A 13,661-nucleotide genomic window follows, 5' to 3' on the forward strand; every position below is an offset into this window, starting at 1 on the left:
CATGAGCTGTTTCTCCTTTGCTAATTGTTGTTTTAAAAAAGAAAATTGTGCTTAATGTTTACACATAAAACATTTATTTATTTATTTTTAGATATGTTAATAAATGTAAATAAAGCACAATATGTTAACTTACTTTGTTTTACCATTAAACTGATAAATGACATTCAAATTAATCCAGTTTATTTAATCTTTAGAAAAACAATAGAAGACATTTCCACCTGTTGTGTATTTATATTAGTCCACATAATTTATAAACCATTTTAAAACTTTCAATAATGTTTGAAAAGTGTCAAATACAACGTAACTCGTATGAATCAAGGTTATTATTGCAAACGAAAATGATTACTAAGACAAAAACTGGACCCACTTTATATTAGGTGGCTTTAACTACTATGTACTTAACCATTTGATACAATGTACTTATTATGTACATACATGTTATTGCATTGTAATTACATTTAAAGTACTTGCATTTGATTACATTTGTAGTTACACTGTTAACTTTACCCCTAACCCTAACCCTACCCTTACTCCTAAACCTAACTCTAACCCTTAATCCTAAATTTAACCCTACTCTTACCCCAAAACGTAACTCTAACCCCGAATCCTACACTTAACCCAAAACCTAACTCTAACACCTAATACTAACCCAACCCTTACACCAAAACCTAACTCTAACCCCTAGTCCTAAACTTAAAACTACCCTTACTCCGAAACCTAACTCTAACCCCTAATCCTAACCTAAACCCTACCATTACCCCAAAACCTAAATCTAACCCCTAACCCTAACCTAAACCCTACCCTTACCCCAAAACCAAACTCTAACCCCTAATCCAAACCCTACTCCAAAACGTAACTCTAAACCCTAATCCTAACCTTAACCCAACACTTACCCCAAAACCTAACTCTAACCCCTAATCCAAACCCTACTCCAAAACGTAACTTTAAACCCTAATCCTAACCTTAACCCTACCCTAACCCTAAAACCTAACTCTAACACCTAATATTAACCCAACCCTTACCAAAAACCTAACTCTAACCCCTAATCCTAACCTGAACCCTACCCTTACCCCAAAACCTAACTCTAACCCATAATCCTAACCTGAACCCTACCCTTACCCCAAAACCTAACTCTAACACCTAATATTAACAAAACCCTTATCCAAAACCTAACTCTAACCCCTAATCCTAACCTAAACCCTACCCTTACCCCAAAACCTAACTCTAACCCCTAATCCTAACCTTAATCCAACACTTACTCCAAAACCTAACTCTAACCCTACCCATACTCCTAAATCTACCCGTACCTCAACCTCAGTAGCAGCAAATGTGGGCATTTTGCAGAACAACATGTAGTTACACAGTACATAGTCTCATATGTATTTAATATTAGTGCATAGTAGTTAAGGCCACCTGATATAAAGTGTGACCCAAAAACGTAGTGAAAAAAATATTTTCATTAACTAAAATGAGAATAAAAATGGCAGTTTTCAAAGAAACGAAAACTAAACTGAAACTATAAAAGTGCAATAAATGAACAGAAACAAAGTAGAATCATGGAGAAAATTACTTTAATTTTAAATAATCTCTCAAGTCTGATTTATGTGTTTTCCTAAATAAAAAAACAAAACAAAACAAAAATCAGTGTGACATGTGAAAACAACCAATCACAGTTCGCCTACATAGGTGATGTTTAGAGGCACTTAAATCTGGGGGCGGGGCTCCGGATGACACTAAAATAAACCAGCACACCAGAAAGCACCGATGGCAAATAATGGTGCCATTTGAAACAGCACAAAGACAGCACAAAATAAACTGGGACCTCATTTAGTTGACCTCAAACAAAACTTCTGAATATATTTCATTTTATGAACGTCGGAAACTTTGTCAAATAAGCGACTAGCCTACTTGCTCTCCGTTGCGAACAATATATTTTTACAGCATTTATTAATCTAAGGTAATATTCATTTATAAAAATGCAATTGTTTAATGTTAGTTCATACTGCATTAACTAATGTTAACGTATACAACTTTTAATTTTAAAAATGTATTAGTATATGTTGAAATGCACATTGGCAAAAATTTATAAATGCTGTAAAAATTTTGTGTATCGTTAGTTCATGTTAACTAATGTTGTTAACTGTTATTTGTAAAGTGTTACCATTGGTAATTCATAAATCTACAATTTTAGTTCATTTTAGTTCATAATACATTAACTAATGTTTACATATACCATTTATTAACATTATTTTTAATGTTAAAAATCTACTAGTATATAGAATGTTGGAAATAACATGAACTAAGATAAATATGTGCTGTAAGTGTTAAATTAACTAATGTAATTAACTCATTTTAACAAATGCAACCTTATTTTAAAGTGTAACAGATATTTTTTGGTGTTAATGGATGAAAACTAAAACGAACCTAAAACTAAAAAAGAGCCATTTTCAAAAAAATAAAAACAAAATACAAACTATTCATGCACAATTAAAACGAACTAAAGCAAAGGTGAAACTGAAAACCAAAACACAAAACGAATTGCATTGCACATCTTAATATCAAAGTGCTCACATTACATTCTTATAAAAATCTGGGGGAAAGCAGTAAATAATCAAAATTAAATTAAATGCACATGCTTATAAGACTAATATTGAAACAAACTCTACACTTCAAGTGAGTGCACAAAAAAAAGGAACAAGCGTAGCAGTAACTATATTATAACACCACTTATAATTACAGAGCAATAATTCAGTCCATTGAGACAAAAGCTCAGTGCTCTACTGACAAATACAACACAATACTGAGATGGACGACTTTCATAAGGGATCAAAAAGCAAAAACGTTAATATATAAACACTTTTAGACAACAATGTGCTAAAATGAGGGAGTTGAAATGACCAAGAATGTTTGGTTTCCCCGAAACACTGATTGTTGATACAAGTGTTACGTATTCCCATCCGATCCAGTTAGGTAGAAAACAAAAGTAAAAAAAATGATACATCAGTTTATAATACCACAAATCTATGTTTCTTTTTATGGAATGGCATCATTATTTTTACAATCATCCAACTTCTACATATTTATAGAAACGTTCCCACAAACTGCATAGATGCTAGTGCAAATTAAAGACTAACTGTGCAAATGTTCATGACAAACACAGTTTATGAATTTCCTACCGAAATGATTCGAGCGATGAAAATCTGCAGGATTCCGCAAACCTAGCCTTCCTACATGCGTAGTGGTAAAACTGTTTATATCTTAAAATAGAGCATTGTGCTGCGTTGAGATGAGATGATTCAAATTGCCGCTGAGTGATATTTTATCACTGAGTTCAGTGGTCCAGTTAGATATAAGGCATAATAAACAGCATCAGTCTCAGAGAAGCTCAGCAGACTTTATCTCTAGTGGTCTTTCAGGACCAGAACAGTGAGGAGCAGCAGTAGGAGGGTAGGTTGGACGGTCGAAGTGGAAGATGACGCTTCATCGCCCTTCTCTGCTTCCTGAAACGGAGCTTCTGTGACGATGGAGTTTGATTCTGTGACGCATGTCTCAGTGCAACCGCTGCCACTGCCCGAACCACTGCTCTCTTCATCTGAGATGGGACAGTAGGGATGGGAGAGGGGTTGTGTTTATGACATGTTTACAAGGTACCAGGTTAATGATCATATGTGGCATCTATACCATTCACAGCTAGGGTTGTACTTGGTGAAGTAAGACTTTAATGCACTTTTTTTAAATGATACACATTAACGGAATAGTATGGGTTCAATACGAGTTAAGCTCAATCGACAGCATTTGTGGCATAATGTTGATTACCAAAATAATTCTTTTGACTCAGTCCTTCTTTCTTTAAAAAAGCAAAAATCGAGGTTACTTACAATGGTAGTCAATGGGGTCAATTTTTGGTCCAAAATTAGATATAACTTTACCAGAAATGGTTAGTAAGTGATTTTATCACACTAAAATCATGATAACATGCACATTGTTTACATTTTGTGGCTATACCTTTGAAACAGTGAGTATTTTGACGTTTACTGATTGACCCCCATTGACTTCCATTGTAAGTGTCTCTAAGTGGCTTTTTTAAACAAAATGAGGAACGAGTGGAAACATAGCCACATTCAAAAAAAGCTATTAAACATTTGTATTGCCCCCCAGTAAAAAAGATATGGTTCATCGAACACACGTTGACATTTTGTGCCAGCTTACTTCATTAGCGGGGCATGTTGTCACACTATATGGGGCAAGTTGTCACAATGGCACATTGAACGGGACATGTTTCCTCGTCACAACCACCGAAACAAAATCTACGTCTCTCTTTAAATTTACGTCTGCAGTAAACAGCATATTACAGGCTTTTCAGCAAAGTGTAAAAAGTAAAACGATTATTATGAGGCACACAACGATTCATGAAACAACAAAAATGGAAAAGATAACACACAAAAATTTGAAAACATTGTTTTTGGCAACAAATAATGTACTTGGCTTGACTTCTGTGAAAAATACTATTGCCCTTTAGTAAAAAATCTTCTCTCATAATACAGCTGACCCTTGACCTCATGTATTCCAGTGTGGTTTGATTACGTTTGCTTGTTTACCCAAGAACTTGAGAACAAAAATATGATGATAGTACAAATTTACTTTGAAGAGTAGAATTCATAAAAATGAGTATAGTGACTTACTTGAATCCTGAAAGAAGATGTCATTTCCATCATATGCGTTCTTCAGTTTGTTGGTCATGACTCTTAGAGCCATAATCTGCTGTCGAATCAGAGTGTCCGGTCTGGTTATATCAACCCTGACCTCTGGATTATTCACTTGCTGGGTCAATCCATCTTTATGAACCTCAGGGACATATCTGGAAACAATAATAGTGTAGTTGTGCAAATGTACTTTTATAATTACGCATGACTTGATCCTCCAAAATTAACTGCCCCTTTCTGATTCTCCTTTCTTATTGGAAATGTTCAGCAATCAATGAATCAATCCTAATTATACAAATGGGCCACATTAAACCTGGCGAGTCAATATGCACTATAATCAGACCTACTGTAACAACATACTGCAAAATGATGATGGCAAGAATATTTTCAGAGAGTTACTCTGCATTGGGCAGATAACTTTATAATGAAATGCAACATTTCGTTTAAGTCAATTTGTAAGATTTTGGAATCCCCAATGCGCTCTAAGTCCTTGTGGTGGCATAATGACTCGCCTCAATCCGGGTGGCGGAGTTGCCTCCGTGTCTGAGATCGTCAATCTGCGCATCTTATCACATGGTTTGTTGAGCGTTACCACGGAGACATAGCGCGTGTGGAGGCTTCACGCTATTCTCCGCGGCATCCATGCACAACTCACCAGCGCCCACCAAGAGCGAGAACCACATTATAGTGACCACAAGGAGGTTACCCCATGTGACTCTACCCTCCCTAGCAACCGGGCCAATTTGGTTGCTTAGGAGACTTGGCTGGAGTCACTCAGCACGCCCTGGATTCAAACTCATGACTCCAGGTTTGGTGTCAGCGTCTTTACTCGCTGAGCTAACCAGGCCCCTGATACACATATTCTAAAAAAATAAATAAATAATAAAACAATAAAACCTGTCATATTGTGAAGAGAGGCTGACGAAATTTCGAATGGGTCCCCCCAGTTTTCAGATAGTATCTACGCCCCTGCCTGAAACCTAAAGAGTCGTCTTAAAACTTTTTAAAATCTAGTGTTATTTAAAAAAATCATTCTGTCATCATTTACTCACCCTCATGTTGTTCCAAACCCATATGACTTTCTTAAGTGGAACACAAAAGGAGATGTTAGTCTCAGTCACCATTCGCTTTCATTGCATCTCTATATATACATATATATATATATATATATATATATATATATATATATATATATATATATATATATATATATATATAATGAAAGTGAATGGTGACTGAGGGTGGGCACATGATGACAGAATTCTCATTTTGGGTGAACTATCAATTTAAGTGCACCTAAGGTTATCTTACATATGTGTCTCAAGCAAAAGTCCTTCACATCTTTCAAAGGCTACCACTGCTATTGATACTTTAGATACTATAAAGCGAAATATATAATCAGTGTTGGGCAAGCTACTCAGCAAATGTTAACTTCAAAGCTACAAAAGCTTCAAAGCTTCAGAGAAAGTAGCAAGTTATACTAGCTTGCTACATTTAAGCTACTTCATATTTTTTTCAACCGCAGATGCACGGAGCATCCCGTCATAGACAAAGCATCTAAAAGACGTATTCACATGATGTTAATCAAAGCCATGGTACAGTTTAGTGCAATACAGTATACAAGTATACAGTATGGTGCAATATGTGCCAGTATGTGCACGTAAAACAAAAAAAAGAAAAAAAAAAAAGAAACATGTAAATTCATATTTAGACATGCTACTTATACAAACCCAGTTCAACATTTAAAGTCACTATTTTTACATTTTATTTTTCAGATTTAGACTACTACATCTACAAACCCATTTAAACATAATTTCATTGCACATTTCTGTATAAAAACTCTGTGTACATACAGTATAATATTCATCTATATATTCATCTATAAAATACAGAAATACAGCAGCTAGACACAGAATTACAGGATACATCATCAAAGGCCAAATTTATTGTGTGTGTGTGTGTGTGTGTGTGTGTGTGTGTGTGTGTGTGTGTGTGTGTGTGTGTATGTGTATGTGTGTGTGTTTGTGTATGTGTGTGTGTGTTTGTGTATATGTGTGTGTGTGTGTGTGTGTATGTGTGTGTGGATGTGTTTTGTGTGTGTGTGTGTGTGTGTGTGTGTGTGTGTGTGGGCAGGTTTAAGTGGTTTACAAGGACTTTTTTTAGGTTACAAACTGGTAAGTACTATGGTATTATGCAATAAATGTGGTTTCAAATCACTTAAAAAAAACATACTAAATGATGTTTTATTGAAAATGTAAAAATGCAGAAAGTTTTTTGTGAGGGGTAGGGTTAGGGGATAGAATCTATAGTTCGTACAATATAAAAATCTTTATGTCATAAGGATATGTGTGTGTGTGTGTGTGTGTGTGTGGTGCACATCTGGGCAATAACAATGTGATTTCTGATGGTATCAGATGGTAATACCAATGTACTTTGATATACAATTACCATATTTATGTACCATTCTGTATTTGCATGATGCTTCAAAGTACTTCAAAGAATACCATGCTGCTACCATGGTAAATTGATATATGATTACCATATTCATATAGCCTACCACTGTATTAATATAGTGCGTCCAGGTAATGGCACATGCTTTTTTATGTGTCTTCATGTAGGCTAATACGTGTTTTGATACTCTTTTAGTTGGAAAATGTATTTACCTGCAGAAGTCGTTTACAAGCTGCGAACGTGTTGAACTTTATAAAGACCTTCTTCATCACTGGCAAACCATTCGGACATCTTTAGTTCTGATTCAAAACTGCCGATAGTAAACACCGGGTACAAGGCAGGATGTAGCAGTGTAGCTTTTCTCAACACTACACCGCTACCTAGTCAAAAATATAGCTTCGCTACTGAAAAGCTACTTGATTGAAAAACTTGCGAAGCTACCACCTCGCTACTCAGAAATGTAGTTAAGCTAATAGCTTCGCTATTTGTAGCTACTGCCCATCACTGCTGTTAATCCATAAGTCAACAGCACAACAGATGATCTCTTGCATTAATGCACCGTTGTTACCTGCCCTTGGAAATGCCATTCCAGCAGTCATCCTCAACACCGTCTGCTGCTGCCACATGTTCCTCCTGACATATGGATTCCGGGAGTGATGACCAGTACTTCCTGAACTGCCTCAACTTCTCCTTCATGTCAATCACCTGTATGACGAAATATTGATTAAAATAAATAGTTGTGCACTTAAAGTGATAGTTTACCCAAAATGGAAATTCTGTCATCATTTACTCATCCTCATTTTGTTCCAAACCCGTATTATTTAATGTCACCGGAGTAGGGAATGATGAGGCTCAGGACCCAATTGCAGAGATTCAAAAAACAAGGAATTTATTTATATACAAAAATAAATCAAAAATCATACCAAAACTCCCACAAGGGGGAAAACAAACATAAACATCCCTGTAGGGGAAAACGAATAATCCAGGGCTGGGGCAGAGGGTAATGGGAAGTCAGGACCAACCGGACCGAATAGGACTGGGACGGGAAGCAAGACCGACTGGAAACACAAGACGCACACCGACTGAACACACAAACACACAAGATGAACTGGCACTGGACAGCACACACGGGGAGACTAAATAGGGAGAGAAATCAACAGGATAATGAGACAAGGTAGGTGAGACTTATAAACTAATAATGGGCAAACAAGGAGGCGGGTTATGATGTAAGACAGAGAGACACATGGCGATGCAGGAACAAAACAAAGCCACATGCTCTCACAAGACAACAAAACACCCGATGGCATGAGCGCACATCGCCAAGACAATAAGGAAATATACGCCCATGCCAGCTGACAAACAATATGAGAGAATGCAAAGCAACAGCAACAAAGTGATGCCATGCATTCCCACACTAAACAAAACCTGAGTGTACATCACGACGCAAACATCAGGCGATGCATGCAACATACGACAAAACGAGACAGGACACCTGTGTGAGAGTTCGGCCACACACACACCCAACACCTCAGACCAAAGTGACCGAACCACAGCACAACGTGAAGACAGCGTGCGAGCTGGGAGCACAAGGTGCGTCCGTGGTCACGAAAGACAGGCACAAAGACAGACAGAACATGGAGCATGAGTGTCCAGATCCCAACACAGACCAAAACCGAACCAGACAAGGAAGTCAGGATCCAGACACTATGCTCCGGACATGAAACACGAGACAGCTCGCGACCTGGGCGCACAGCGCAATGTGAGTACAAAGCGAGGCGCACCCGTGTTCGCGAGAGACAGACATGAACTATTGACATGAGTGCATGCCTCCAAGATGACATAAGCGCAATGCACTCACGTCAATAACAGACAGAACATGGAGCATGGGTGTCTGGATCCCGACACAGACCGAAACCGAACCAGACAGGGAAGTCAGGATCCAGACACCATACTCCAGACATGAAACACAAGACAGACCGAAGAGCGCACGGCAGGGAAAAAAACAAAGCTGTGCACTCACATGAAGACAGACAACGAAACAAAGGACAGACATGGGACGATGATGCCACGGTCCTGTTAGACAAAAACCCTGACAGAGTGACAGGACCGTGACAATTTCATATCTTACATGGGACACAAAAAGAGATATTTAACAAAATGTTATGGACAAACAGCCTACAGTATACAGTAAGTCATCATTCATTCATTGTATGGAGAGAAAAAAAAAATGTAATTAAAGTGAATGGTAACATTTAGCCTAAAATCTTCTTTTTCGTTCCACAGAAGAAAAAATGGCAGAATTTTCATGTTTTGGTGAACTATTCTTTTAATTGTTTAACCATTTAACCATAGTGTAAACGTATAGAATTATATATATTTTTAGCTTTCTTCACTGACCCTTTTTGTAGAAGTGATTCGAATGGCAAGTACAACAATGAGTACAACATGAACTTTTAAAATGAAAATGTATCCTGATCATTCCCACATGGGTGAACCTGTGCTGCAGTCTGGACATTCATATCTTTTGTAAATGAAATAGGAAATGACACTTTTGTGGATGTTTTGTATGAACTATTACACATTTGTCAGTACAGCTATTGTGATCTAGTTTTACACTGGTTTGTGTTTTATAACAACGTAGTGAAGTCGGTAGACAAAGTAAATATGTTTTAAGAATTCACATATTGACTGTGCTATTGTCCTATTCCTGCATGATTTAATAAACAATGCAAAAATGAACTACATTTAACTTTTGACAAATGATAACTCAGTTAGTTATATTTACATTGTATGTGCTTTCATATGGATAAAAAAACAAACCAAAAAAAAAAAAAAAAAAACAGTCAACTATTCATTAATGTACTCTACTAAATGAATTAATACATCTTTATTCTCAGTCTGAGAACTCTTTACACATAGGGAAAAACCTTCTGTATTTTCTTTTTTTTTCTTTTTTTTTTAAGATTATATGAAATCAAAATTGACCCCATTTACTGAAATACTGTACATGTTCCTGGTCTTATTGTGTTTGATTTATTGGTGCATAATTGTTCCAGGAAAAAAGTCTTCATAATCTTTTATCAAAATGTAATAACTTGCTCCGTCTCTAAAAAGAGTTTCCTTTTTGGCTGACATCACGAATCCCTCTTACTTTACAGCTCCTCCCCTCCAACCACCTGACTCCATTCTGTTATGTACACTCAAAAAACGATTTTAGCCTATTTTTAAGATTTACGCATTTTAGTTTCATAACAAAATTCCATCAAATTGATTTTAACTAAATTAAATTAATAAAATTTAAAATATTACGTTTTTTTTTATTTATTTATTTTTTATTTTGTTAAAGATTACTCTATTCAATTTTATGTATTTTTGTTATGAAACTGAAATGCGTATATCTTAAAAATGATATTTTTGAGTGTCGCCGACCTTTTACCATACAATAAATTCCCAACGGATAAAATCAAATCCCATTATTTTATCTTATTTAACATTCTGTTTTACTTGAAATAAAAATAAATAAATAAATAAATAAAAAATAGCTTTTTGGCTGAACTTGATTCAGTCATGGACAGTGGTTCCACATGTTTGAAATGAGTTTTCTTAACTTAAAATTACTATGTAATCTCAAGACAAACGCTTTGTGTAGACAAAACCTAGCTGAACTGGGTAAACTCAACAAAAATTAGTTGTGTCAGTGTAACTCAAATAAATCTCTTTTATTTCTTTATGTACTATTAGTGAAAGTGAATGTTAGCATGCTAAAAACATGCTGGTTGGAAGCACTACAGAGTGTAGTTTAGTAACTATGCTATGATTAGCACAACATTAGCTCAATGAAGCAAGCAATCATTTTCATGTATGACATCTACCTGTCCTCATCGTTAGCTCAAGCTCCACTCTTCACCATAATGGTAACCCCCAAAACACCAACATAACAGAACCTCTTCTAAATCTCAACATAACAAAACATTAATCACTAACAAGTATGCCCTTTTATATTTATCTAATAAAATAACACTTCATTTTAACATTTACTATCCCTATCGAGTCCCATGCTGGAAAATGGAAATCCCCTGCCCAGTTTCATCAATGCTACATTAACAGCACAAAAAGTATTTATGTTGTCCCAACTCAAATGGATTAAGTAAACTTCCATTTTACACATTTATATGGATAGAAATTAAGTTTCGATAAAATGTTCTAAAATTGTGTTGCTTTAGTTCCTTTTGCAGTAAAATGGGTTGCAAAAATTTTTTTTCCTGTTGACTGTGCCCGTGCTAGTCAAGTAAACATACAACTAACAACAAATACAACATGTTCAATGTGCATCTCTCTTTACTTTAACCCTCCTATGGTATTCGTTCATTTTTGATCAAAATAAATGGTTAAAATTGTATAAAAATTGTTTCCTTTATCAGAGCAGTACAAGACTTGGTGACTTTTCCTCCATTTGCCATCTGAAAAATGGGCTTGATTCGACAAGTCTAAGTGGTTGTAAAAAAAAAAAAAAAAAAAAAAAAGCAACACCTTTGGTATTCACAGACAATTGAAAATGAATTGGAAAGACTAAAAAACAAAGCATTTTTTAAATCTATCAATTACAATCAATAAATCAGCCACAATGCAGAAAAAAAAAAAATTAAAAAAAAAAATTAAAATAAAAAAAAAAAACAGACAGACAGAAATTACAGGGTGAGACTCTGAAACATCCTCAGTGCAAAACATAAACATCCACTCACACAAACATACACACATACACACAAATTAACTGGTGAGAGTTCAACACAACGTTATTCTTTTACATTTGTCAAATAAAATCAATAAATCAGCCACAATGCTAAACACACACTCAGAAATAAAGCGTTTTACTCTGATTAGCATCCCCCCAGAGGTAGTGGAGTAAAAAAATAAAAAATAAAAAAAAAATATATATATATATATATATATATATATATATATATATATATATATATATATATATATATATATATATAAATGTACTCAAATTTTTAGTTCATTTCTGTTTCGTGATGTTCATTTTCTTGACATTATTATGCATTTACATCAAGCCATCAGACTACACAGTAGACATCTGCTGTCTGTTACTAGTCATGTTATTTATATTTAGTTCACCAGATGAAAGCAATCTGCATGTCACATTCTCATATTTTCTTCATGTTTCAACTTATAGAAGTGTAGGTTCAGATCATTTTTTTTTTTTTTTTTTCAAAAAAATTTGCTTATTTGTTTATATAGTAAAATTTAAAAATGTACTTGTATATAAGATAAAAATAGCATAAAATCCCAAAATAAATGCATAATATTATTGTTCTCACTACAGTGAAGAGAAAATTGTATCATTATCATCATCAAAAAACCTTCCAGTCAAAACTGACCATGAATACCAAAGGAAGGTGCCATTTTTGAATACCATTGGAAGGTTACATGGATTTGGAAAGCATTCGAAGAGAGTCAGAGAGAGATATACAAGGGCTGACAGTGACCTCCAGCATTAAAGAACTACTGCAGATAAAGTTCAACAGATCGCTAAATGCCAGCGAGATTGAGTAAGAGAGACTGGGATATATAAATAGGAGTGACAGAAATACAGTATATCTTCCATATATCATATATATGGCCATTATGCAGCTTGTAAAGCTACAGTCTTCGTGTTTTTACATTAAAATTTCAGAGTAAACTCGCTGACCAGCAGGAAGATACAACAAATAATTTTCAGGATGTATCACGCCAGTCTCTTTATGTCTTCCTCTATAACCCTCAAAATAATTAAAGATATTGATATTTTTTGCATAGTTTTCAAAGTTGAAAATACCCGGTCTGGGATACTTCAAACTGGAGAACCAGAACAGTACTTATCGTATTTTACGACAGCAGGCTTTTAAAGAGTATGTTTCATTTTTTATGAAAATGTTTCATAAAACATTTAAATCTAAGCATTTAAAGAAAAATACACATTTTATCACTATATGTCAACACTTTAAGCTGTCTGTGAATATTCAAAATATTCTCATAGCTGTCACTATGAGTCTCAAAACAATCACATCATCAGTACTCCCTAGCTCTCCAAAACTCCACGCATGGGCCAGTAATACATTGCACACATAGACCAATACATTCATCGTGGCTGTCTGAATTTATCAACTTAGGTCCTCTAGCATGGTCAGATGACATTATAGTGATGATGACTCCATTTCAAGATTCTCTGCTTTGGCCGATTTGCCTTTAGGCTACAAGTATGGAAAAACTGTTGGAAATAAAGAGGATTAAAATGATGCTCCATGCTGCTTCTGGAGTAATCACTGTCAAAACCTTCTGTCTGGATGGTCTGCCTGGTCTCTTGAGGAACAAAGATATCTTATCAAAATAAAGGCAGTGCTCATTATTAGCATATTGACAGAAATGAAGTACAACAGTCAGAATATTTTCATACTTCAGCTATTCTTGATTCTTCACACTGCTCCATTTCAAATGTGATTTTACATG

The 13,661-nt window shown here is 35.2% G+C and overlaps 1 protein-coding gene across 1 annotated transcript in view; it reads right to left on the minus strand.

Annotated features, from left to right (window-relative positions):
* Nucleotides 1-2,323: 2,323 nt before the first annotated feature.
* Nucleotides 2,324-13,661, minus strand: part of LOC127447285 (glypican-6-like) — a 78,202-nt gene continuing 66,864 nt past the window's right edge. Inside the window, exons 7-9 of the mRNA XM_051709061.1 lie at nt 7,723-7,859; nt 4,683-4,858; nt 2,324-3,592 (exon numbers count right to left, since the gene is read on the minus strand). Of these exons, the coding sequence (XP_051565021.1) occupies nt 3,402-3,592; nt 4,683-4,858; nt 7,723-7,859 (504 nt within the window). The 3' untranslated portion in view covers nt 2,324-3,401. The remainder of the gene's footprint in view (nt 3,593-4,682; nt 4,859-7,722; nt 7,860-13,661) is intronic.

This window comes from Myxocyprinus asiaticus, chromosome 10 (assembly GCF_019703515.2).
Source record: "Myxocyprinus asiaticus isolate MX2 ecotype Aquarium Trade chromosome 10, UBuf_Myxa_2, whole genome shotgun sequence".
NCBI lineage: Eukaryota > Metazoa > Chordata > Actinopteri > Cypriniformes > Catostomidae > Myxocyprinus > Myxocyprinus asiaticus.